Here is a 27,402-nt window from a genome sequence, read left to right on the forward strand (position 1 = left end):
CCCCCATACAATGAATAACCAGCAAAGGCTAGGCAGACAACTACAGGCTGATAATAGGCTAGGAAGGGGCCATGGATATTGGCCCCTTCCCAGACTAAGAACATCGGCCCTCGGCTGCCCGAGAAATGGCACAACCATAAGATGTGCCACATCTGGTGCTTAAGCCTTGCTATTGCCACTGCACCAGGGCAAGTTGGGTAATAGGGTTGGAGTTGATGTCAGCCTTGTATTGTCTTATACTATACACACTCCCTGAACTGATTATATATCTCAATTACCTCAATCTACCTACTGTGGTGTGAAATATTAGACAAAAATAACACAATCACAAAATGCAGTTTTTAAGTTCAGGTCATCATTATTTAGGGAGAAAGAAATCTACACCTACAAGGCCCTATGTGAAAAAGTGATTGCCCCCTAAACCTAACAGGTGGTTAGGCCACACTTAGCAGCAACAACTGCAATCAAGCGTTTGTGATAACTGGCAATGAGTTTTTTACAATGATCTGGAGGAAATTGGGCCCACTCATCTTTTCAGAATTGTAATTTGGCCACATAGAAGGGTTTTTGAGCATGAACCGTATTTTTAAGGTCCTGCCACAGCATATCGATCAGATTAAGGTCACGACTTTGACTAGGCCACTCCAGATTCTTTTGTTTTCAGAGGTGGACTTGCTGGGGTGTTTTCCATAACTGTTCTGCATAACTTCACGAATAGAGTTGAGCGAATTTGTTCGGGTCCCCGCTTATTCGGGAAGCTTTAGCGCTTACCGAATAAACTACAGTGGGATCCCGGATACATAAAGCGCATCGGCTGATGGGAGCCGCAGCTGCGTGTGTGGCGGCTGTGTCACAGCACATGCATGATGAGCTTGTGTGTTTGGTTCTCCATACATGTGTTGCGACTGTTACACAGCCTAGACACATGCAGCTGCAGAGATGATCAGCCGTCATGTATCTGTGTTCCCACTGTGGCTTATTCGGGAAGCGCTATAACTTGAGAATAAGCGGGGATTCGAACAAATTCGCTCAACTCTAGTCACAAACAGGTAGCAGGACATTCTACTTTGGGATTTTTTGTTAGCAGAATTTATGGTTCCATTTCCCACAGCAAGTCTTCCAGGTCCTGAAGCAGCAAAACGGTCCCAGACCATCACACGATTACCACCACCATATTATACTGTTGGTGTGATGTTCTTTTTTTTGAAATGCTGTTACTTCTACGCCTGATGTAATGGGACATACAACTTCCAAAAAGTTCAACTTTTGACTCATCAGTCTAAAGAGTATTCTCCCAAAAGTCACAGGTACGATCACAATGTTTTCTGGCAAAACTGAGACGAGCCTTTATGTTCTTATTGCTCAGGAGTGGTTTTCATCTTGGAACTCTGCCATGCCGGCTATTTTTGCCCAGCCTCTTATGGTGGATTCATGAACACTGACCTTAATGGAGACAAGTGAGGCCAGCAGTTCTTTGGATGTTATGGGGTCTTTTGTGACCTCTTGAATCGGTAGTCTCTGTGCTCTTGGGGTAAATTTGGTTGGTCAGCCGGCCACTTTTGGGACGGTTCACCACTGTTTCATGTTTTCGCCATTTGTGGATAATATATCTCTCTCTCTCTCTGTGATTCGCTGAAGTCCCAAACCTTTAGAAATGGCTTTATAACCTTTTTCCAGACTGACAGATTTCAATTACTTTGTTTCTCATTAGTTGCAGAATTTCTTTGGATGATGTCTAGCTTTTGAGGAACTTTTGGTCTACTTCATTTTTTTTTTTTTCCGGCAGGGCCTATTTAAGTGATTTCTTAATTGAGAACAGGTGTGGCAGTAATCAGGCCTGGATGTGAATTTGAACTCCGCTTGCCAAAGATGTGATAAACCACGTTTAATTTGTTTTAAGGGGGGGTTATCACGTTTTCACATGGCCCTGTAGGTTTGGATTTCTTTTTCCCTTAATAAAGACCTTCACTTAACACAAACAAACAGTGCAGTTTTTATCATTGTCTAATAGATTTAAATTTGTTTGGTGATCTGAAACATTTAAGTGTGACAAACATTCAAAAGAATAGGAAATCGGGATGGGGGGAACACTCTTTTTCGCACCACTGTATATCTGTATCTAATGACAGACATTTCCCATATGTAAAAGCCGATATTAAAACCGCATTGCATATGGATTTCATTTCATATCTGATACGAATAAGAAAAATCATATCATACTTGTTCGATTTTTCAAGACCAACATCGGACTGATGTTATAAATGTAAATGAGTGTGAGCCCTAAAAGAGAGAATGTAATTTCTGTCTCCCTGACAGACTCTTATCAATGGTGCCTTCTGCTTCTGTTTGCATCACTTGTGTAACAGATCAGTTTTGCTCATCAATTCCGTTTGTTACTCTAAACCGAAAATGATCATGGCTTTTCAGGTTTCCAAAAAATATGAATAAATTTTTTTACTTAAATTCAAAAAAACAAAACGGAGATCTTGTAAGCACGCTAAGACACTTTCATACAAATGCACATACCCATGTACAAGTGTAAATTTACACACAAAATACAGGCCAAACATGAATGTGCTCGATAAGTACATTGATGCGGCAGGCCATTAGACAGATGGGAGTGATGCCAGCAGTTGTCGGAGCCAACAAATGGCTAAGTGCTCTTACAGTGGACATCCTGATGCAATCTAGTTTTGGATGTTCTTTGTTGCCCTCTCCTGCCAACAGCAGATTGGACGAGTTGACCTAATCCAACTGCTTCATTTGCACCGCTCTGGCCTACAGTCCTCAAGCTGCCACCTCTTGCACAGAAGTTGCATAGAGAGATGGAGGAGGGTCTGCTGAAGACTGGTCTTCATGTTACTGGATCTTCACTTGTGTGTGTGTGTGTGTGTGTGTTTTTTTTGTTTTTTTTTTAATACCACCACCACCTAAATCTGATATATGCACCGATCTATAGAATGAGATGTTCCAAATCATTTATCCCCCTATTTAAATGGAGAAACAACAGACCCCATTATAGTCATTGAAGTACATCATGCCCCAGTTGTTAAATTAGGGAGGTTTTTCTGTTTATAAACTCTAAGGAAAAGTTTGACTGTCCATCTTCACTTTTGTCTTACGGGTGTTATCTGGGATTTTGGTTATTCTTTTATGGGACTAACTTATCGGGAATAGAGAACAGTATAATTCATGCCATGTAATTTTCCCAGAAGTGTTTCTTCTAGGCGATGCTACAGTACTAGTATTCATGTTTGAGTGCATACCCATTGCAGCATCCTGTGACGTGAAACCATTGACCATTTTTAAAGGGAACCTGAAAGCTGATCCGTGCTGCGCGATCCGTGGGCAGCATACATCAGACACTGGGTATTTTTAGCTGTGTATGTTTGACTCTGAAACAGAGGGACATTTCAGTGAAACGTATACTTTTAAGAAGAGCTGGGGATTGAGTCGCACTCAAGACTAGTTGAAAAAGAATGGTCCTTGGCAGCTTTTCCCTCCCACTCCCTTGAATGACCATTCTCTCCCAAACGTGTATATAGGGAGAGACCTGTAAAATGTTGGCAGCAAGTGGGGAGAAGCCACTGGGGACTGACCTCAACTAGTCTTGGCTCGGTGCACAGCAGGTTTTTGCTGTGTAATCTGAGGATAGCCTAAGGTACGTGCTGAGATTCAGATTTCGGGGCTCTGTCACTTATTAGGCTGTGGGCTGTTTTAATGTGATGAATGTTTTATTACCAGGAGATTATCACTGCCTGGACTTGTTTCAGGGAGCATGTATCTGCTGTCAGGTTCCCTTTTTAAGTTTAATTTTTTTTTTGTTAATCTTGTTTACTCCATCTTGTGTTGTACATACATGACTATTTAAATCACTGACGATTGGACACTACATGCAGTCACTGGCTGAATAGACGGGATACTAAGAAATTAATTGGATTATTAATCTAGTTTTTACACTTCAATATGGGAATACGTTTTATTGGGAGGAATTTCTGTGATTTTTCTGCTTTGGTCCGTGGTTTACCAGCAGAAGCATGTAGTGATTTTCTGTTCCCGTTAATGGAATAAAATTACTGCATTCATCACTGGTCGCTGCTGGCGAAGAATGATTGGTCGTGTAGGTGTTTGGGTGTAGGTGGCTCTTGACTACTTGTATTAGTGGAGAATTGTATTTTTATGGTGGTTTTGTCGCTGTTGTGGATGGGTATCTGGTTTTCCACCTCATCCTGTAATGTTTGGTTTGCTCAGTTTTCAATTTCATGTTGCTGTTACCTTATTTTTCAGGAAACGATAGTTACGGCTCTAGAGGAGGTTCACAAGATGACTTCAATTCTGGTAAAGGTTACGTTTTATTTTTTTCTGAGGGCTTTCACTGGTTTTCTTGGTGCGGGGGTCGTCCAGCTAATGTTATTTCTTTTACACTAACACCAATTGCTTTTGAAGAATTTACTTTCTCCCCTTTTTTTTTTTTTTTTTTTTTTTTTCACTAAGTAAAAAAGTAAGTTGTTTGCTTTTTGTGCACGCCTTTTTCTGTTCTCTTCTGGTCTTTGTTGCTTAAAACTTTGTTTTTCTTTGTTTTTGTTTTTTTTTTTTTTGTGTTTTTTAATGAAAGCAAAGAAACGTAAAATAACATGTTTTCAAATTTAAAATGCACTTTTTGATGGTACTAAAATACACCTTTTCCACTGATGCAGTTCACAAGTCCTGTTTTGTACAGCTCATGTCTCAATTTTGCTCTGTAGACTAGGGCAGAATCTGTAGTAATTTCTTTAGGTTGGGGTGACATTGTCGAGCGACCAAAGCTCACTGGGTGTCGCGGCTACATTGCAGCCTAATACAAGCGAGCGGAGTCGCAATGAGATCAAAATCATTTGTATTCTAACAAACTTTGGCTGTATGCAATATTGCCATTTTTACACTGGTCCCTGAGGCTTTTTTAGACTCATACTTCCTGTCCATTCAGGAAAAGTTTTAAATAAGTTTATCAGAGGCAGGATTACAATGGCTCATAACACCTGTATACATGGCTAATAACAAAGGATTCTTAAATCACCAAAGTGATTTCACTCCTGAACATGTGTCCCATCCCTCATCAATGACCTTTGCACAGGCTCATTAAAGTGGAGGTGCGATGAGAGGGTTTGTGTTGACAACATACAATGCTGAGTGTGGCTCCTTCACTGGTGCCATATTGCAACGTGGAAGAGAGGCCTCGCAGTCTAATTCCATATTACGCCAAGAAAACGTGATGGCTAGTACAGCTGATGGAAGATACACCCCTCTGTCACAAGGAACTCGACAAGCTACTGTGAAAGAGCAGATGGTCAAAAGGATCAAAGCTGCAAGGTGTTCTTTGTGCCGATATCACATGGTCAAAAAGGAAGATTAAAAACTGCAGAAATATCCTAAAGTTCGGAACTTGGAATGTATGAACCAAGGCAAACCCAACATAGTCGAAGCCTAAATGGACAGAACAGGACTCAACTTATTTGGAATTAGCGAATTAAGATGGACTCAATCTGAATATTTCCAGTTGGTTCTTCTATTCTGGCAGCGAAAACCTAAGACGAAACTGTGGCGATTTTATTTTCAACTGAAACTGTCCTAAAATACAATGCAGTCAGTGATGGTCATCTTCGATTTGCCTACAAGTAGCGCAAATCCATGTCAGTTACTCAAGTCTACTCAACAGCAGATGCAGAGGAGGAGGGCGTTGATCTATTGTATGATCAAGCTCAAGAGAAAATCGACAAGATGCCAAAGCAAGACTTGATCATTATCATTGGAGACTGGAATGCGGAAGTGGGCTGTGGCAAACATGGAACTGTTGTTGTAAACATTGGAATTGGTGAATGAAACAAGGCTTCTGCACATTGAAAGTGAGACATCCCGCCTTAATCATGATGATGCACTGTGGTGGTGCACAGTTTTGATTTAAAGGGACTCTAAGCAGCACATAATGACTGGTTCAAACCGACTGCAGGCGCTTGGTGCACTAAGGCTTGGCCAAACCTTTAAATACACCTTCCCACCTGCTTGATTTTCGTCAATCTCTACCCCTCTTCATTGACCGCTCTGCCGTCATAGAGCCAGAAAAGGGGGGAAATAGAAATCGAGCAAGTGGGAAGGTGCAGTTAAATGTTTGGCCATGTCATGATGCACCAAGCATCTGTTCATGGTTTGAACACATTTTATGCTGGTGGTCCCTTTTTAATGGCTGCTCCCCACCTGTTGTACACTTAGTATTGCAACTCCCTGTGTTTCCATCAGGAGCAGAGGGGGATGAGTGACAGTTGGCATAAATAAAAATACCTTTATCACTACATATATACAGTATATACTCGCGTATAAGCCAACCCAAGTATTAAGCTGAGGCACCTAATTTTGCCACAAAAAGCTGGGAAATCTTATTAACTCGAGGATAAGCCGGGTATGCACTGCCCCATCCTTGCCTGCATGGCTCCTTATTCCCGTCCTTGCATGCATTTCTCCTTATCCCTGTCCTTGTCTGCATTTCTCCTTGCTTGCATTTCTCCTTATCCCTGTCCTTGCCTGCATGGCTCCTTATCCCCGTCCTTGTCTGCATGGTTCCTTATCCCCTTCCTGGTATCCATGGCTCCTCATCCCTATCCTTTTATCCCCCCCATGAGAAAAGCATTAAAAAAAATCTTGCCATCCCTGCGCGCCCTCGCAGCATCTTGTTCCGGTGCCAGCAGCTCCTGCGGCCTCGCAATCATGTGTCCCTGCTCATTAAGGGAATGATTTACCTCTCACAACGCCTATGGGAGTGGAGAGAGGTGAATATTCATTACTTTTAATAAGCAGTCATCCGTGCTAGCTCGTCAGCTACGGTGATCGCAGGATATACATGGCAAAAGATGCAGTAGGCCACTGTACATGTTATGCAGTTGAGGCCTGCTAACATTTGCTTAAGGCCGGGGTCACATGACCGTATGTTAACTTGTGCAAAAGAATCGGGCAGGTTATGCAAATGACACTTGTCTCAAACTGTGTCCGAGTGTGATCTCCCTGTTGGTGCACTATGCTCCGATCATCTGGCTTGACAGATTTGCAGCATAGGTGTGGAGAAGACTGAGAAAGTAATTAGTGGTAATCGGACTGCACTTTGATGTTTCACACGTTCCAGCTGACTATGTATGGGTGCGTGAAATCTGATTCTTGGACGCAGCACTCGCAGGAGGCTGCAATTTTTATTTTATTTTTTTTTCTCCTAACTGCGATTTGGCAGCTGCATTGCCCAATAGACATTGGTCTGGGTGCAATCCAAGCCCTAATTCTTTTAGTAGGTGAGTTTTTTTACTCTCTTCAATTAATAGTGATTTAAAAAAAAAAAATCTTTTTGAGCTTTCCCCCCCCCCCCACTTCTTGCGCCAAAAGCCGTAACTTCATTTTTCCAACGACATAACTACAGTGGCTTATAAATGTTTGGGCACCCCCTGATCAAAATTGTTAATGTGAACAGTTAAGGAAATTGATGATGAAATGCTCTCTAAAAGGCCTAAAGTTCAAGATTTGTATTTATATGTATTTTCATCTTTTACACTTTAAATATTACAAAAAGGAAAATGGACCAATGCAAAAGTTTAATTACAAGAGGGGAAAAAAAATCCAGCCCTTGGGTCCTTGGAAATTCATAATTTATCAGAAAAACTTTTAAAACTCCAACTTCATAACAAAAGCATAATCCCCTAAATCCCCAGGGCTGATAAGCTACCCAACATAGTTAGCACCTAGTAGCACCCCCTTTTGAAAGCATTACAGCTTGTAAACACTTCTTGTAGCCAGCTAAGAGTCTGTCTATTCTTGGTTTGAGGAATTTTAATCCATTCTTGACTACTTCTGATACCTACATTACTTGATCTAATGTATTATAAATATGTTATATTTGTTATTTATGCACAAGTTGTGTTGTGCTAAACCTGTTCTGTTATAAAAATGACTGTTTATAGAGACATATGTTGTTGTCTCACTTACTGTATGTAATATAATTTTCAATTATGGAAAAACTTCAATAAAAACATTGTTTAAGAATTTTGATCCATTCTTCCGGTTCTGAGACTTCTAGGTAGTCTTGCATGCACTGCTATTTTGAGGTCTATGAACTCCCACCGTATTTTTCGGACTATAAGACACACCTAGGTTTTAGAGAAGGAAATTGGGGGAAAAAATTTGAAGAAAAAAATGTGTTCAATTCTGTACTTAATATCCCCTATCCTGGTATATATGGTCCCCTCATCCCCACCCTGATGTGCAGGCCCCCCATCTCTTACTGGTATGCATGGCCCTCGGAAAACTTAAAAAAAAAAAAAAAAAATTTACACTTGCCTTCCCCGCACTACCTCGCAGCATCCTGCTCTGTTGCCAGCAGCAGCTTTATGCTTGTAAGCATCTTATGGCAGTGACATTATGCGCTCTTTACAAGCCACAGAGTGCAGCTGCCAGAATACTCACTGCTCTGCACGCCGGGACTATGCGTGCAGAGAGCAGTGAGTATTCATTGCTCTTCACTAGCGCAGACAGTGTCAGCCATAGCCTGCCTTCCTTCTCTGGGCGTTGGGAGAGTTGAATATTCATTTCTCAAGTATTGGCACACATGACTGCTAGCAGCAGCAGGAAGCTGGCGGCTGACACTGTGCACGCTACTGAAGAGCAATGAATACTCCTTTCTCTATGCGCACAGTCCTGGTGTGCAGAGCACGGAGTATTCCGGCAGCTGCTCTTTGGCTTGCAAGCAGCATTGTGCTGCTTAAAAGCATAAAGATGCTGCTGGCATTGGAGCAGGATGCTGTGAGGGAGTGCCCGGAAGGTAAGTGTAATGCTTTTGTGTGGTTGTTTTTTTTTTTTTTTTTTTCTCTGATAGGGCCTTGCATACCGGGATGGGGCAATTCATACCAGGATCGGGGTTGGGGGCCACTCATACCAAGACCCTATTAAAGAGAAATGAATATTCATTGCCTGCCACACCCATGGGTGTAGAATGCAGTGAATATTCATTTCTCTTTAGCAGCAGGCACAGGAGTTAGCTGCAGCCGCTGGTTCCAGCCTCCTGTGACTCGCTGCTCCGCCGCTGCTGCTCCCCCACAGCCAGAGCCGGCCGGCAGGTACATCCAGACTATAAGACGCACCCCCATTTTCCTCCACGTTTTTAGAGGGAAAAAAGTGCATCTTACAGTCCGAAAAATATGGTACACTATGTAATTATGGCTTTTATGCATACAATAACATTGGACCCCAATAACAGAAAAATGCAAGTCAAGTAAAATCACTGTAATCTTTATTAATGTATAAAAGTACAGAATGGAACAATACAGGCAATAAGAAATATGGGGGGGGTATCTGTGTAAGAAAAACAAGGCCATAATGGAAAACCTTAGCCCAATAATAGCGCATAAACATATAGCCATATATGTAAAGATATCACTGGTAAATACATAGATATGTAGTATAGACATATATACGGTAAGTCAAATATTAGATATACCGGGTAACAATTTAATGAGACTTAAGTAGGCCAATGTAAAATGTTCATTACGATAAGTAAGCGTACAATATTAGTAGTATTAGGATTCCTGGACGAGGCTGCTCTTGCAAAATAAGCGTTTCTTGTGTGGAGAATATCGCCCTTCTTCCTTGGTGCTGTACTACTGAAGGTATGTAGGCAGCGTTGAACTGGAACACCTTGGGCCCACCAGAGAAAATCATTCTTGAGGCCCACTATGTAGCTGCATAGAGTTAAATACCAGACCACCAATTATGCGGTAAAACACGCTAATATCCGGGTATAATATAAGGTTGTACATGTCTTAATTATGTAGCAGGAGTTGGGGTAGCCCCCTCGTAGAATATAAAGCAGCCCCCTCACATAGTATAATGCAGCCATCTCATAGAATATAATGCAGCCATCTCATAGAATATAATACTGCCCCCCTCATAGGGTATAATACTGCCCCCCTCATAGGGTATAATGCTGCCCCCCTCATAGGGTATAATACTGCCCCCCTCATAGGGTATAATACTGCCCCCCTCATAGGGTATAATACTGCCCCCCTCATAGGGTATAATACTGCCCCCCTCATAGGGTATAATACTGCCCCCCTCATAGGGTATAATACTGCCCCCCTCATAGGGTATAATACTGCCCCCCTCATAGGGTATAATACTGCCCCCCTCATAGGGTATAATACTGCCCCCCTCATAGGGTATAATACTGCCCCCCTCATAGGGTATAATACTGCCCCCCTCATAGGGTATAATGCACCCCCTCATAGGGTATAATACTGCCCCCCCCTCATAGGGTATAATACTGCCCCCCCCTCATAGGGTATAATACTGCCCCCCCCCTCATAGGGTATAATACTGCCCCCCCCCCTCATAGGGTATAATACTGCCCCCCCCCCTCATAGGGTATAATACTGCCCCCCCCTCATAGGGTATAATACTGCCCCCCCCCTCATAGGGTATAATACTGCCCCCCCCCTCATAGGGTATAATACTGCCCCCCCCTCATAGGGTATAATACTGCCCCCCCCTCATAGGGTATAATACTGCCCCCCCCTCATAGGGTATAATACTGCCCCCCCCTCATAGGGTATAATACTGCCCCCCCCTCATAGGGTATAATACTGCCCCCCCCTCATAGGGTATAATACTGCCCCCCCCTCATAGGGTATAATACTGCCCCCCCCTCATAGGGTAGAATAGTGCGCCCCCCCCTCATAGGGTAGAATAGTGCGCCCCCCCCTCATAGGGTAGAATAATGCACCCCCGCTCATAGGGTAGAATAGTGCACCCCCGCTCATAGGGTAGAATAGTGCACCCCCGCTCATAGGGTAGAATAGTGCACCCCCGCTCATAGGGTAGAATAATGCACCCCCGCTCATAGGGTAGAATAATGCACCCCCGCTCATAGGGTAGAATAATGCACCCCCGCTCATAGGGTAGAATAATGCACCCCAGCTCATAGGGTAGAATAATGCACCCCCGCTCATAGGGTAGAATAATGCACCCCCGCTCATAGGGTAGAATAATGCACCCCCGCTCATAGGGTAGAATAATGCACCCCCGCTCATAGGGTAGAATAATGCACCCCCGCTCATAGGGTAGAATAATGCACCCCCGCTCATAGGGTAGAATAATGCACCCCCGCTCATAGGGTAGAATAATGCACCCCCGCTCATAGGGTAGAATAATGCACCCCCGCTCATAGGGTAGAATAATGCACCCCCGCTCATAGGGTAGAATAATGCACCCCCGCTCATAGGGTAGAATAATGCACCCCCGCTCATAGGGTAGAATAGTGCACCCCCGCTCATAGGGTAGAATAATGCACCCCCGCTCATAGGGTAGAATAATGCACCCCCGCTCATAGGGTAGAATAATGCACCCCCGCTCATAGGGTAGAATACTGCCCCCCCCTCATAGGGTATAATACTGCCCCCCCCTCATAGGGTATAATACTGCCCCCCCCTCATAGGGTAGAATAGTGCGCCCCCCCCTCATAGGGTAGAATAATGCACCCCCGCTCATAGGGTAGAATAATGCACCCCCGCTCATAGGGTAGAATAGTGCACCCCCGCTCATAGGGTAGAATAATGCACCCCCGCTCATAGGGTAGAATAATGCACCCCCGCTCATAGGGTAGAATAATGCACCCCCGCTCATAGGGTAGAATAATGCACCCCCGCTCATAGGGTAGAATAGTGCACCCCCGCTCATAGGGTAGAATAGTGCACCCCCGCTCATAGGGTAGAATAGTGCACCCCCGCTCATAGGGTAGAATAGTGCACCCCCGCTCATAGGGTAGAATAGTGCACCCCCGCTCATAGGGTAGAATAATGCACCCCCGCTCATAGGGTAGAATAATGCACCCCCGCTCATAGGGTAGAATAATGCACCCCCGCTCATAGGGTAGAATAGTGCACCCCCGCTCATAGGGTAGAATAATGCACCCCCGCTCATAGGGTAGAATAATGCACCCCCGCTCATAGGGTAGAATAATGCACCCCCGCTCATAGGGTAGAATACTGCCCCCCCCTCATAGGGTATAATACTGCCCCCCCCTCATAGGGTATAATACTGCCCCCCCCTCATAGGGTAGAATAATGCACCCCCGCTCATAGGGTAGAATACTGCCCCCCCCTCATAGGGTATAATACTGCCCCCCCCTCATAGGGTATAATACTGCCCCCCCCTCATAGGGTAGAATAGTGCGCCCCCCCCTCATAGGGTAGAATAATGCACCCCCGCTCATAGGGTAGAATAGTGCACCCCCGCTCATAGGGTAGAATAGTGCACCCCCGCTCATAGGGTAGAATAGTGCACCCCCGCTCATAGGGTAGAATAGTGCACCCCCGCTCATAGGGTAGAATAATGCACCCCCGCTCATAGGGTAGAATAGTGCACCCCCGCTCATAGGGTAGAATAGTGCACCCCCGCTCATAGGGTAGAATAGTGCACCCCCGCTCATAGGGTAGAATAATGCACCCCCGCTCATAGGGTAGAATAATGCACCCCCGCTCATAGGGTAGAATAATGCACCCCCGCTCATAGGGTAGAATAATGCACCCCAGCTCATAGGGTAGAATAATGCACCCCCGCTCATAGGGTAGAATAATGCACCCCCGCTCATAGGGTAGAATAATGCACCCCCGCTCATAGGGTAGAATAATGCACCCCCGCTCATAGGGTAGAATAATGCACCCCCGCTCATAGGGTAGAATAATGCACCCCCGCTCATAGGGTAGAATAGTGCACCCCCGCTCATAGGGTAGAATAGTGCACCCCCGCTCATAGGGTAGAATAGTGCACCCCCGCTCATAGGGTAGAATAATGCACCCCCGCTCATAGGGTAGAATAATGCACCCCCGCTCATAGGGTAGAATAGTGCACCCCCGCTCATAGGGTAGAATAGTGCACCCCCGCTCATAGGGTAGAATAGTGCACCCCCGCTCATAGGGTAGAATAGTGCACCCCCGCTCATAGGGTAGAATAGTGCACCCCCGCTCATAGGGTAGAATAGTGCACCCCCGCTCATAGGGTAGAATAGTGCACCCCCGCTCATAGGGTAGAATAGTGCACCCCCGCTCATAGGGTAGAATAGTGCACCCCCGCTCATAGGGTAGAATAATGCACCCCCGCTCATAGGGTAGAATAATGCACCCCCGCTCATAGGGTAGAATAATGCACCCCCGCTCATAGGGTAGAATAATGCACCCCCGCTCATAGGGTAGAATAATGCACCCCCGCTCATAGGGTAGAATAATGCACCCCCGCTCATAGGGTAGAATAATGCACCCCCGCTCATAGGGTAGAATAATGCACCCCCGCTCATAGGGTAGAATAATGCTGCTCTCCTCATAGGGTATAATGCTATATAGATGTAGAAATAGATAGTAGATAATGGATAGAAAGTAGATAATGGATAGATATAGATAGAAAGATTCAGAGAGAGAGATAGTGTTAGATAGATGGAGATATGGATAGAGGGATGGAGATATAAAAAAACAAACCAAAACACAATACTCACCTCTCCTCCTCGCTCCCACGCTGATCCCGGCTTCAGTGTCAGGAGCTGCCCCCTCTGCCAGACACACAGCGGGTGCGCGATGTAGTGACGTCATCGCGCACTGGCTGTGAGCCAGGAGCAGAGAGGACTGAGGGCGGCGCCGGCCCTGATTTGCAGCTGTAGTCTGCAGAGCGGCTTACTGGGCTGGGGGCGGGGCCTCTGGGGGTGTGGAGACCTGAAATGATATTCACTGCTTCGCAGTGAATATTAATTTCTCTTTAGCAGCGGGGACAGGGGCTCCTGCCTCCTGACACCCGCTGCTGCTCCGCTGGCAGGGGCCCCCATAGCAGCTGCATGGTGTGCGACACCACTGGCTGGGGGCCCCTGGAGCAGCGGGGGCCCTAGGCAACTGCTGGCCCTGTATGCTAGCAGGTGCCAGGGCCCACCAGATGCCAGGGCCCACCGGAGAATCCACCGGTTCTCCGGTGGGCCAGTCCGACGCTGTATGTAGGTATAATATGGGGTTTATTGTGGTATAACCTCTCTTGGACTTCTTGCACAGACAGGTGTCTCTACTAATATTGTATACTTGTATATTGTATACTTATTGTAATTACCGTAACTTTTCACATTGGTTCACTTGAGTCTCTTTATTGTTACCTGGTATATCTTATATTTAAGTGACTTTTATATGTCCATAATATAAAATGTTTCATATTTCACATTTTAATTACAGAAAGTAATTGTATTTTTTCGCCTAAAATACAAAGGAAATGTGTCATCTTTAACTTTAGCCCTTTTAGAGATCTTTTCATCAACTTGCTTAATAGTAATTTTGACCAGGGGTGCCCAAACTTTTACATGCCACTATGTATGAGGGCTAATTTTTTGCTGGATGTGTTTGTAGTTCATTTTGCCACTCTAAGTACTGGAAAATGGCGACCACAATCCAACTGTTCATTGTGTGGTAAGAATGACCTGTCAACATGATTCTCAGGGCCAGAAATGTGGTGAAAATTTTGTGGGGGGGAATCTGTAAAAATTAAAATAAACCAGTGGTGATGGAATGTGACTTTATAATGTCCTTCAGCCTGCACAAATCAAATGCGTCTTTCAGAAAAGCCAGGTGGTGAGTATAATTGTATACAATCTGTAGCAATGTCTGTGGGCTAAATGCAGCAGATTTGTCCATGTGCGGTATCTGTCTGGAGTCCAGACTGTTAAGCTCGCAGATGATTGTCCAGGGTACTTGTGTGTTCTAAAGAATAGCCTGTAATGTTAAGGCACTGTAATTACTGGGTTTGTACAGTGAAAACAAGTTCTCTATCCACTGGATATGCAATAACTGTATTTGGTGGGTGTCCCCATTGCTGGGACGTGCACGAACCTGATGGGGGAATTTTTATCCCTATTACAAAATGGATGAGCAGGTTATTTTCTATTGCGTTGGTCAAAAGAGCTAATTACAACACTTTGCCAACCCATGGAGAATGAATGGAACAACCGCACTTCTGCTCCATTCTAAGGCCGGTTTCACACTAGCGCATTTTCAACGCGCGCACGGCCGGGGGTAGCTCCGCCCCTGATCCGGCTCTCTGCCCGGCGTGCCCGCCCCTTCCTTGTAGCGCCGCCTCCTAGCGGACAGCGGCGCCTGCGATCGGCGCACCCTATCTTTAGCATAGGGTGCGCCGATCGTGCGCAGGCCGTGCGCTAGTTGCGCTTTGACCTGCGCTGCGCACTTTTGACGGTGCGCCGTGCGCGCCAAAATCCGAAAAGTTTGATTTTGGCGCGCACGGCGCACCGTCAAAAGTGCGCAGCGCAGGTCAAAGCGCAACTAGCGCACGGCCTGCGCACGATCGGCGCACCCTATGCTAAAGATAGGGTGCGCCGATCGCAGGCGCCGCTGTCCGCTAGGAGGCGGCGCTACAAGTAAGGGGCGGGCACGCCGGGCAGAGAGCCGGATCGGGGGCGGAGCTACCCCCGGCCGTGCGCGCGTTGAAAATGCGCTAGTGTGAAACCGGCCTAATAGGGATAAAAGTTCTGTTGAATGTTGCGGGTCCCAGCAGTCTGACTTCCTCTGATCAACAAGTTACCGCCTTTCCAATAGACTGGTGATTCAATTTCACTGGGCGACCCCCTTAAAGGGAGCCTGCCAAGACAAAAACCGCAAATGGCTTGCAGATATATGTGGTTAATCTGCAGGTTAGAATTCTGAAGTTGTGTGGCCACTGCGCTGAGACCCCTGCTGGTAGGAAGAAATAAACTTTATTCCTCTTGGCAACCTCTGACTTTTAGTTGTACAGGTGCTGCTTCAGTCATGGCTCAGTACCCAGTTAGCTGCGGCTTGAACCATGCCTCTGGTACTGACTGACGGCCAACTCAGCAGTGCATCAGTGCCGAGCCGACTGTCAATCAGTTCCACCGGTGTGGTTAGCAGCTGCTCACTATGTACTGAGCTCTGACTGGACCTGTGCTTTTATGACTGAAAGCCAAGTCTGTCAGAGGAATAAAGTTAATTTTCTCTCAGCAGCGGGGCTCTCAGTGCCTCAGTTGTGTGGCTTCAGAACGCTATTAACCTGCAGGTTAACCCCATATCTGCAAGCTATTTGCGTTTTTTGTCTTGACAGGCTCCCTTTAAGTACAATGTTAGAGTAATGTTTTCATGTTAAATATATAGATTTAATTTTTTTTATTTAGGATTTAGAGATGATGACTTTTTAGGAGGCAGAGGAGGTAGGGGAGGTCGCGGTGGACCTAGTGATCGACGAGGACCACCAGCTTCAGGTCCTGGACGCTTCAGAGAAGGACCACGTGGAGGTTCTATGGACTTCAGAGAACCTACAGAAGGTTGGGAAGATATTTGATAGGATTAGTATAAATTTTTGTTGAAATGTGTGGGGTTTTTTTTTTGTTTTTGTGTTTTTTTTATTTTAAGACTCTTAAGTGGCTAGACTAAGGCAATGGACATGCTCTGTTACCTTGTTGGCTCACTGATCTCCAGTGCCATTGGGTTTATATGACAGATGGGGCCTCTCCATGGCTCCCAAGTCAGCCATGTACCGAATCTTCATAGCCTGCCACTTGCGTTTTCATAATATAATGCAAAGTGGTGCAAAGATATTGCAGTGTATTTTAAGAATGCTGGATGATTGCATGTATAGACCATTACTTGGAGTAAAGGGTTAATGAAATTCTCACTTCCAGGGTAAAGTCTGTAGTCAGTGAAGATAGATTTTGCTAATACTGAGAGAGAAGATGAAGGCTGCTAATTATGAGTCTATGCAGATTGGAGCGGGGAGGTGCTCTGACTAGCACCTTCTTCAGCTACTCCCCTCTACATATAATGATGTGAGAATCAACTGCCAGCTGTCAGTAATGGAATAATCTGTCTTCACGGAATACAGATTTGACCTGTGAAAAGCATGGATGATCAGTCCAGTAGGAGAAGCATATTTTTGTCATAACATATATTACAAATTTTCTTATTTCTGTGTGTACTATTGATTTATCCAATAAAGACTACCCATGGAAAGATGAGCCCAGTTTATTATCCAGCAAAAAAAAGACTAGCACTTTAACCCATGTATTACCTTATCCACAAAACCTGCTGCCTTCTTGATTTTACTAAGTTTTTTCAATCTGCAGAACCTAGGCCATCACTTTGTGGAAAATATCTGCTGTGTGCATACTTTGTTTTTAATCTTTTGTATGGCAGGGAATATACGTCTGCTTTTAACTTTTTTTTTTTTTTTTTTTTCTTCCCTTCCTACAGAGGAAAGAGCACAGAGACCACGACTTCAGCTTAAACCCCGGACAGTTGGAACCCCTCTCAATCAAGTAGCCAATCCTCATTCTGCTATCTTTGGCGGGGCCAAACCCAGAGAGGAAAGTGGCGGAACAAAAGAGAAGGATTGAGCTGATCATTAGGAGGGATGGAGGAGAGAGTTAGCTGGTCACTCTGGAACATCAACCCCGCAGTTTCCATTCCTGCCTCCTGGCATTCACTCCTCATCTCCCTCCTGTCTGAAACTGAACACTGAGCTTGTGAATGCATGTCAGCTGTTAACAAGTGGTTTTTAGTACGTTCTCTGCTTTTCTGTATCTTGTACCTGCATTGTACTGTTTCCACCTCTATCTCGCCTAGCTGCAGGGCAACGTCCTGCACATAAAGCCCCTTCTAAAAATGGAGTTCATTTTGGACATGGGAGAAGAATTGCATTTTTGCCCAGTTTTTTTTTTTTTTTTTTTAAATTTAAGGTCAATTGTTAATATTCTGTTAACACTTGGTTGCCCTTGGGTTATTTAGTGCTTTGCCTCACCTCTTCTCTTGCATGTTTTGTTCTGAATTGCCAAGACTCTGAGATGGTAGTACCTGGCATATGTGTGTTCCGTGCCACGTATTAAAGTGACAGGCAAGCGCTAACCTGTAAACTTGACCAGGTTTTTTGGCTTTAGGCCTGTTCCATAAACTCCTCCCTGTATTTGTACAGAATGCTCAATATACTTCTCAACTCTGCGAAGATTTAACTAAATAACTTGTTAAATTTTTGTTTACATTGGCTTATATATATATATCGATATGACTTATCCTATCACGTGTCTAGTTTACTCTATAATGTGCTTCACAACGGGTTAGACGCGCTCTTCTGTGCAATTAATGTACAAAATGGAGACGCCAAGTCATGACAAGGTAGCAGTTCTTCCAAAAGGAAAGATGTGCTAAGTAAATGCATTTTCTTAGTAAAGTTTTATGTTGCCTAATTTTTTAACATAAATACAATAAAATACTATTTTTTTCTGTTTTAAAGCTCTTCAACCTGGAAAATTGAGCCTTATATATACTACGATGTCTACAGACAGAGCATTGACAGTGCTGAAATGCATTTGTAGTGTTTGTGGGGTTTTTTGTTTTTCTTTTCGGTCTCCTTTTTGGCCTCCCCAAATCTCATTTTTTTGGTTATTGGTGCTGGCTCCACTTGTGTAGCTCTCAACAGAGGGTATTCACTAGTCTTATTGTTTGAGGTCCATTTCTAGACAAATCTGTTAAGTGGTCTACGACAAATCTACTCCTAAAATTAGGACATTTAATATTTGAAATGTTGCACAGAGCAAATGATTTAAGGTGTGTTATGAATAAATACCTGTTTTCCGGTCGCTGATGACTGTAACACTGTTGCAGGCAGCTCTGGCTGAAGGATCTAAAACCAGTATTATGATAACAGATGAGGGCAGAGATTTTTACCTCCAGTGTCTCAGCATATCAGTTACTTTCACTCTTCTTTCTCTACATACATTCTCTGCATTAAGAACCATTTGTCTAACACTAGCATCTAAAGCAAGACATGCTTTGTGGTAATATACAAGAAGAAACATCATACCCTCAGATTTACTCTAGATTTATTTACATCTGCAGCTTGGGGGAAGCTTAAAGACAGAACAAAGAGCTTCACGGCTGCTCTATACTTTTGACTTTAAAGTGGGAACTCCAAATACTCAACACGTTCTGCTTCACGACAGTAAATATATGGACATGGTATTTTGTGGAAGATCTTTTAAATAAAAGAAAAATGAAATGGCTTCTCATTTGTGGCTTCACTGTTTTTCTTAACCTTAACTGATCCTGCTCTCATTCGTTCAGCCTATGCAAGGGAAAGAAAATGACATGTTTGCTAGCTTTCCCCTAGCAGAGTTGACATCCCCTTTGCCATTCAAACATTTCAGACATCCAACTTTTTAGGACAAATTATTAAAATTGAGTTTGAAGACTTGTCATATACCTATACAACAAAAAACATATAATTCCATTTTCTTAATGCACACAAAATAAGTTTAGGTTTACAGATGTATAGTGCTACTGATCCCTGCATCTGGGTTTCCACAAAAAGTCCAACAGACCTCCATTGAAGCAATTCACTGTTATGAGGCCATCAAAGTCGTGTTGGACACTGGCCTCTGTCCGGACAGCATTCATCTGTTCCTGATGTGCACAAAGAATGATCTTGTCAGATGATCTGAAACCACTCTGTTAGAACGCAGGTAAGACTGTGTCCAAAGTGACTGTTGGCTTCATAAAAGTGAATGGATTACTGTAACATTTTTTTTAATGAGTTGTTACATGATGTTGACTGTGTTGCCAATTTGCAGATTTAGCCTAAAGTTCAGGATATGAACTATTACATTAGCAGAATGTTACCTATAAAATGGTAGTTACAATCTCTAAGCTTCACCATCGCCATTAAAATAAGACCACAACATTTTTGACTGGTTAGCTACCCTGCACCAAAGGTCTTAACAGCTTACACTCGCTGTCCCCAAGTTAAGCTATTAAATGTTGCCTTAGCACTAGAACTACCGCATGTTTCATAACTACCATTAGGGGTCATTTTTGAACCCCATTCAAAAGTACTGACTCTGGAGTAAAAATAACTTTTTTTGTTGCCAACAAATTAAAGAACATTTATTTTAACTCAGTAGGAACAGTGTTAAGATCAAGTACAGCACGCATTTTCCTTTTACATGGTCATAGCATGCGGTGTCCAACAGTTAACATAAACAGTACTTTCTTCCACTTTCCCAGTGCACTTTCCACAAACTGGTTTGTTACAGCTTGCGCAAGTTTTAGTTGTTTTGCTTTCATTGCATCTTCCAACTCCACATTTTCGACGCTTGCGGATTTCTTGTCCTTTTGTTTGTGGTTCAGACATTGCGGATGATGGGCCACTTCTTCTGCCTCATTTTTAGATAAATTCTGAAGACCTTTCAAAATTTCATCACTTGTCAGACCCCTCTGCTTACTCATGCTTCAAATATACGTCACAAAAAGGGAGTTGTAAGATCGCAGAAGTAATAAAACGACACTGTACAAACATGCAGAGTTGTAGCTTCAACTGTAATGTTTGCTACTGAAGTGCAGACAGAAATCGCTACAAGAGACATGGATCAAACATGTTTAGACAAAACAAAATGCTGAATCATCCCTGATATGCAAAGATACAATTACACTCTACAACTAGGGAGAAGCACTGTGATTTTCTGTACTCTGTAATATTAGGTGACTTGCCTACTACTACTTTTATGTATGGGGTCAAATTGACCCCTTCAGTACTTATAGGTAAGAATTGTAAAATCCGGGCCCCTGAAAGTTACAATTCATTTTTGTGTCCTAAAATAAACACTACCATGAATAAATAAAAGTGTCAAGTCAGAACTCATTTGTTAAAATTTTAGAAATTATAGGAAAAAGAAATAGCAAAAGGGTCAAAATGACCCCTCCGGTAGTTCTAGTGTTAGGGCTCTGTTCACAGAGGGCAGGATTACATGCATATATTTTTTTTTTTTTTTTTTTTTTTTCCCCCTGAAAAGTAGGATACATGTAGAGGCCCTAAAAAGTATGGCCTAATGCTGGTGTAAACAAAGCCTGACTAACATTCATAGTATGGACTGACAGTTATAGATTGAGAATGTAATTATTAAACTACTACAATACTTTATTTTCTTATTAATAATTGTTGGCCACAGAAGAGTGGTTATGCACTCTACCTCTTGCTGGCTTTACATTAGGGAACAGTTGGTTCTACTTGATAGCCTATAACTTCTCAGGCGCTAGGCTGCTTAGTTTTTGCCTTATATCTGTATGCAGATACAACCAGTTTCAGGTCTGCTTGATGTTCTTAGATTTTGTTTTCAAGATTTTTTTGATCCTACAGGTAGCATCTGCCACCCTTTGTTAATCATTCCAAGGAGGGCACACTGCTCTCCGTAGCAGCGTACTTCCCTCTGGATGATACTTCACTTTTTCCCCCATACCGGTTGCTGCATTGGAGTGGAGTGATGATGTCCTAATTTTTTTGCACAAGGGCATCAAAGTGGCTGTCCGAATATGTCGGATATATGAATATACTCTATCTAGTTCTGATTGGGGACTCTTTTCTCTTTATTTACCCTCTTGCAGTTCTGTAGTGTAATACTTTTGTGTTTTTGTTTGTTTGTTTTTTTTTTGTTATTTCTCTTATTGTTAATGTGCTTCTAGCTGTTTGAGATGATCTTGTGAAGTCTGAGGTTTGCTGCCATCAGTATTTCCTGTGTTCTAGAGAGCAGATCAATTGCCTCTTCACTTGTGGGCAGAGGTTTATGCTCATCCTCTACATACAGTAGTGTTCAAAATAGTCCAATAGGACTAACCAGATTTAAACACTGTTTTTGGTATAAATTATATTACCACATGTCAAACAATTTACCGGTTGGTACGGTAGATTCTAAAGGTACTGTCACACTTAGCGATGTACCAGCGATATGACGCGGTCAGGATCGCTGGTACATCGCTAAGTGGTCGCTATTGAGCTGACACACAGGCAGATCTCACCAGCGACATCGCTGGGGACGGGGGTCGCTACTTACCTGTCACACCAGGCGATCCTCCGTCCTCCCGCCCGGCTCCACGCGTCGCTCGTCTTCACAGCAGGAAGCGCCGCAGGAAGCTGACGACGAGAAACAGTCCTGAACGTTCTCGCGCAATCAGCGATAACCAGCGGGGGAGCGGGTCGTAGGTAAGTATCACACACAGCAATATCGCTAGCAATATCGCTATAACGTCACTAGTTATAGCGATATTGCTAGCGATATCTCTTAGTGTGACAGGCCCTTTAGAAAACCAACAGACTCTGCATTCATGACCTGCATGTTTTAGAATAATTGAAAAGTGTTCAAAATAGTGTGGAGTTCAATTAGTGAGGTCAATCATTCTGTGAAGATACAGGTGTGAATCGGGTGGCCCTTATTTAAAGCGAACCTGTCAGCTGTTTTGGCCGCTATAACATATGGCCACTGCCTTTCAGGGCTTATCTACAGCATTCTATAATGCTGTAGGTAAGCCCCCAATCTGACCTGAAAAATAAGTTTTATTATACTCCTGGGGGGGCGGTCCGGTCCGATGGGTGTCGCAGGTACAGGTCCAGTGCCTCCCATCTTCTTGCGACGACGCCCTCCTGCTTGCTTCATGGCTCATGGGCATCGTGCTCCTGCGCATCTGTACTTCTCTTCCCTGTTGAGGGCAGAGCAAAGTCCTGCAGTGTGCAGTACTTTGCCCTCAACAGCGCAGAGAAGTACACCTGTGCAGGAGTGCAATGCTGGTACTGTATCTTGTTAACTATAGTCTTGAGATGAGGGTGATGAAGAGCAGCCTCTGGGGTTGGGATCTCCTTTCTGTTGGACTGTATCTGGTTCCACTCGACGAGTTTGTTGGGGTATCTCCATGTTATTCTCGAGAGAAGATACTATGAGTCCATTGACTCTTCTCCCAGAGACCTTCTGTAACACCACTACAGGTGCAAAGGGTGTAGGAGTGAGCATTTTCCTTAAACAGATCAAAGCGTTCTGACCTTGCAAGTGATCGTTTACTCTGATTATCCAGGATAGTATACTTGTGGCCAAAAGTATTTAAATCACTATTTTATATTTTTAGATTGTATTTTTTTTTTTTTTTACCCCTTCGCGTGACATGTATGTTTACGTTATGTCATGACACCCCTCTACCCCTTTGATGTGAGGACTGACCTGTAGCCCACATCTTTCCAAGCAAATGATGGCATTTTTATTCAGCTATCAAGTGCCTCTAACAGCAACGGTTGGAGACTTGGTCCACCCTGGGCTGTTAATGTTAAATCCTACTGTTGATCACTGACAGCGGCATTTAACATGCATCGGCAGGGAAGCACGTAATTCCCCGCTCACATTGGCGTGCCCGTGATGTGATCACGGGGTACCGATGGGTTGTAATCACAACCGGGGATTTCCTGATTACCCCAATGCCTGTGATTCCGATCTGCCTGTGAATGCCTGCTCATGGTCAGCATTCAAAGGAGATCATGGTTTCTGCTATATATGAAGCACTGGCTATGTACAGCACAGGTGATAGGATGATCACAGCTTCAAGTCCCCTAAGGTGACTATTAAATAAGAAGTTTAATGATCTTTTAACTCCTTAATGACAGCCAATACGTTGTTGTACTGACCTGAGATATAAGAGAATATCCCCATACTGGTGACAATCCACCAGCTGTCGGCTGTACACTATAGATGACAACTTGCTTTATCACAGAGTCAGTGTTGGCATTGTCCATATGTTTAACCCCTTAGTTGCTGCTGTCAAAAATTACATGAAATAAATCCTTAAAAGATTGTGGGGGCTTCTGTTTTAATCTAATTGACACATCGAGATCATGATTGTGGGGTACTGATGTTTGCCATAGCAGTTCATGGCCAAATAGCGGCCTTAGAGTCTCCTGGTTATAGCGGTCAGTTCAAAAGTTAGCGACATTTAGGTGGTAAACACACTTTCATTCCAGCTAGGCTACTTTGCATTAATTCCTGAAAATCACCTGAAGGGTTAATAAACTACCTGACAGCAGTTTTCAATATGTCAGGAGGTGCTATTTTTAAAATGTTATAAATTGGAAAACCCCAAGAGACATACTAACTCCAAAGTCACTTCAAACCTGGATAGGTCCCTCAAAAAAAATTAATTTTGTAAATTTCCTTGAAAAAATGAAATTACTGCTACATTTTTAAACCTCCGAAAAGGCTAACAAAATAAAATGGCATTTTAAAAATGGTGCTGATGTAAAACAGGCGTGTGGGAAATGGTTTTTATTAATGTTTTTGTGTGGTATGACTATCTGGATTGAAGCGATAATCATTCAAACTTTGAAAATTGGAATTTTTTAAAATTTTTGTCAAATTTCTGATATGTTTTGTGTTTATTTATAAAAAATATCAACCTAACTTTACCATTATCATAAATTATAATGTGCCATGAATAAACAGTCTCTAAAAAAAACAAATCATAGGCTAAAATTAGGTTTACTCTGTCGCCTCATTGGGGGACACAGAACCATGGGTGTTATGCTGCTGTCCACTAGGAGGTGGCACTATGCATAATCTGAAAAAGATTAACTATGGCTCCTCTGCAGTATATACCCCTGGACGGCGTCAGCCTTCTCCAGTTTTTGCTTAGTGTCGCAAGGAGGCACACCTAAAGAATTTTTTTCACTCCGTTTTTTCCCGGATGACAGATGAAGAAAAGCGGGTCTCCTGTGAGACTCCCGGCATGGCTCCTTCCTCGGCCCCCTATTATGGGGTGTCCGGTTGAAGTAGAGATGGTTGTTCCCCATGTCGCTCCTTCCCCAGTCCTGCGGGTGCTGGCTTGAAGTTGAGACCCCCCTCCCCTCCTTCCCCAATTCCTTTTGGTCTTGGGTTGAGGTCGAGGCAAGGAAGAAGCACCCTGATGGCGACAGCAGCACCCTCCCTAATCCCCCTCTGGGGGTATTAGGTTGCGACGCCTCAGGTACGTCTGTACCTCGGTAATCTGCAGCTCACTGTATCCAGGGACCCCAGCCCACCTGTGGACTCCTGTTGGGGGGGGGGGGGAGTGTGGGCAGGCATGGCACATGCAGAGACAGGGCTCCCTGCACCCTTGTCTGCGGCAGCACCAGCTACATAGCGCCTCGGGGACCCATCACAGGGCCCCGCTTCCGATTGTGGCCCCACCGCTATCCTGCCTTTCAATCCGGGGGGGTCTGGTTAAGATCCGACCCCCTCCCGGTCTACCGTGCCGGCCTGGAGCCCTTCCTGGGCATCGATATCTAATTTAGGCCATGGCTTCGGCCTAGCTGAGGTCGCTGCCCGGATGACAAATATGACACTCTCCAGTGTCATAGAAGGGGCGGGTCGAGGCAGAAAGGGCACATTTTTACATATCTCTGCGCGCTCTTTCTCAGCTCTCCGCCCCCTTCTCCATCATCCTCTCGGCAGCCATTTCTGACGCAGGCATCAGCAGCCACCACGCCAGCCAGTCTCCGGGGGGCACCCGGACTGTGGATCTTCGGCGCTGGACCTAGGGGAACACTGGTGGGGTAAGATCACAGCTCAGGTTTTTTTTTTGCTCGGCTGTGAATCCGGATTCCCTGTAAGGCTCTCCTATAGGTTTCCCCTGCATATCCACCCCTGTAGGGCTCTCCCATAGCCTGCCCTTCCGCGCTCTGTGCACTATGCCAGGCTCAAGGTACAAGAGAACCAGGCAGGACAGCTTTTATACATTCTGCACAGCCTACAAAATCACTCTCCCCAGTGGCAGCACGTACCCCCACTGTTGGGACTGTATCCAGAATACTGGGTCAGAACCCCAAGAGGCTCCTACCAATGCTTCAGTGGATGCTACCATGCCGGAATGGGCTACCCAGATGTTGCAGTCCATAGATAACCTAACCTCCACATTACTCCAGGCTCCGCAGGGTCATGGCTCGGCTATGAGCGTACCCTGCAAAGGGACAGCTCCACTCAGGGTCAGGCCGTTTCTGGCTCTCCCAGACGTAAGCGGACCCACACGTCATGTTCCTCTGCGTCATCCCATAGCACACGGTCATCCTCCTCTAGGGAGAGACACCGTAGTTCCAGGTCACTTAGACTGTCCCCTACCAGAGACAGACAATGCAGATCTCCACAGCGACCCCCGACTACAGGAGACCTCCGCCCCAGCTCACCCACCAGGGAACGCCTCAGCGATACGCAGGAACCGGAAGGCATCTGTGACTCCGTCTCAGACAACGAAACGGAGAGGTCTCCGGCCCCTTGCCCCCCCCCCCCCCCCCCAAGCAATACGGCGCTAGTTGAGGACGTATTTTCTTCCATCCATCGGGTGCTGGACATTTCTGATCCACCCCCGGAAGCCCCAGAGCACAAAATTTGTTTTGAAAGTGTTGTAAAACCACCTAAGGTCTTCTCTAACCACCCAGAATTTCAGGTGGTCCTTACTAAGCAGTTTTTGCAGCCTGAGAAGAAATTCACCAATTGCAAATATTTGGAGGCTTAGATACCCCTTCCCACAAAAGGACACCAAGCAGTGGACAGATTCACCGAAAGTGGACCCCCCAGTCTCTAGGCTAGCAGCACAGACCCTCCTCTCACTGCCAGATATCTCAACCCTCAGGGATGCAGCATACCGGCAGGTAGAATGCATGGCTTGTTCAGTTTTTGAAGCGGCAGGGGCCTCCCTGGCCCCCGCCTTCGCTTCAGTTTGGCCGGCCAAGGCCATTCTGGCTTGGGCCAAAAAATCGCAAGCTGGCCTCCAAGCTTCAAATCCTAAGCTGTCGGACCAAGCAGTTCAAATAACAGTGGTAGCAGATTACATGCTTCTTGCAGCCCTGGACTCCGCAAGAGGTGTAGCGGGGATAGCAGCTAACGCCATCACAATTCGGCGTATCCTCTGGCTGCGGGAATGGAAAGCGGATGCGGCCTCAAAGAAGTCCCTCACTTATCTCCCGTACTTCAGTGGACGGCTTTTCGGTGATAAGTTGGACACAATGATATCCAACGCCACTGGGGGTAAGAGTACCTCTCTCCCTCAACTAAAACCTAAACGGCGTAACCAATCTCGATTCCGATCCTTTCGGAATTCTTCGGGTTGGTCCGTCTCGCGCCCAGCACAAAATCGTAACCGCTCTCCACGCAGGGACAACCCACGGGCGGTGCAGAGACCGGACAGGACCTGGCAGTCGAAAGCAGGCCAGGCGAAACCCAAAGTAGGAAAACCTCAGAATTTCCCCTCATCATGACTCAATTTCATTGCACTAGGATTTTTTCCCATTCTCCAGAAGACTGTGGTAAAGAATAAATCAAAAGTACAGCCCCCCCCTCCTTCCCCCTCTACTCCGTCCCGTCAGTTACATTAGCCCCTCCCCTTGAACATTTAGTTGGGTGAAGTATGTTTTCTTTTTGATAACTGTAATGTACCTGTTTGTTATTTGAATAATTCTTTAAAAAAATCTATTGTTGGGGGGGGGGGGGGGGGGGGAAAGTACCAAGGAAGCAAGGTAGAGAAT

General features: G+C 44.8%; 1 protein-coding gene across 3 annotated transcripts in view; it reads left to right on the top strand.

The window, feature by feature from the left end:
• EIF4H (eukaryotic translation initiation factor 4H) overlaps window positions 1-19,105 on the top strand; it is a 66,488-nt gene extending 47,383 nt beyond the window's left edge. For 2 of the 3 annotated variants that reach the window (XM_073574700.1, XM_073574708.1), the window contains 3 exons: window positions 4,288-4,338; window positions 16,226-16,375; window positions 17,301-19,105. In XM_073574700.1, coding sequence (XP_073430801.1) covers window positions 4,288-4,338; window positions 16,226-16,375; window positions 17,301-17,443 — 344 coding nt within the window. In that variant the 3' untranslated portion in view covers window positions 17,444-19,105. The remainder of the gene's footprint in view (window positions 1-4,287; window positions 4,339-16,225; window positions 16,376-17,300) is intronic. The other variant, XM_073574717.1, reaches the window with a different exon arrangement.
• The last annotated feature ends 8,297 nt before the right edge of the window (window positions 19,106-27,402 follow it).

Source organism: Dendrobates tinctorius, unplaced genomic scaffold, assembly GCF_039654945.1.
Source record: "Dendrobates tinctorius isolate UK_male_01 unplaced genomic scaffold, ASM3965494v1 ptg000007l, whole genome shotgun sequence".
Taxonomy (NCBI): domain Eukaryota; kingdom Metazoa; phylum Chordata; class Amphibia; order Anura; family Dendrobatidae; genus Dendrobates; species Dendrobates tinctorius.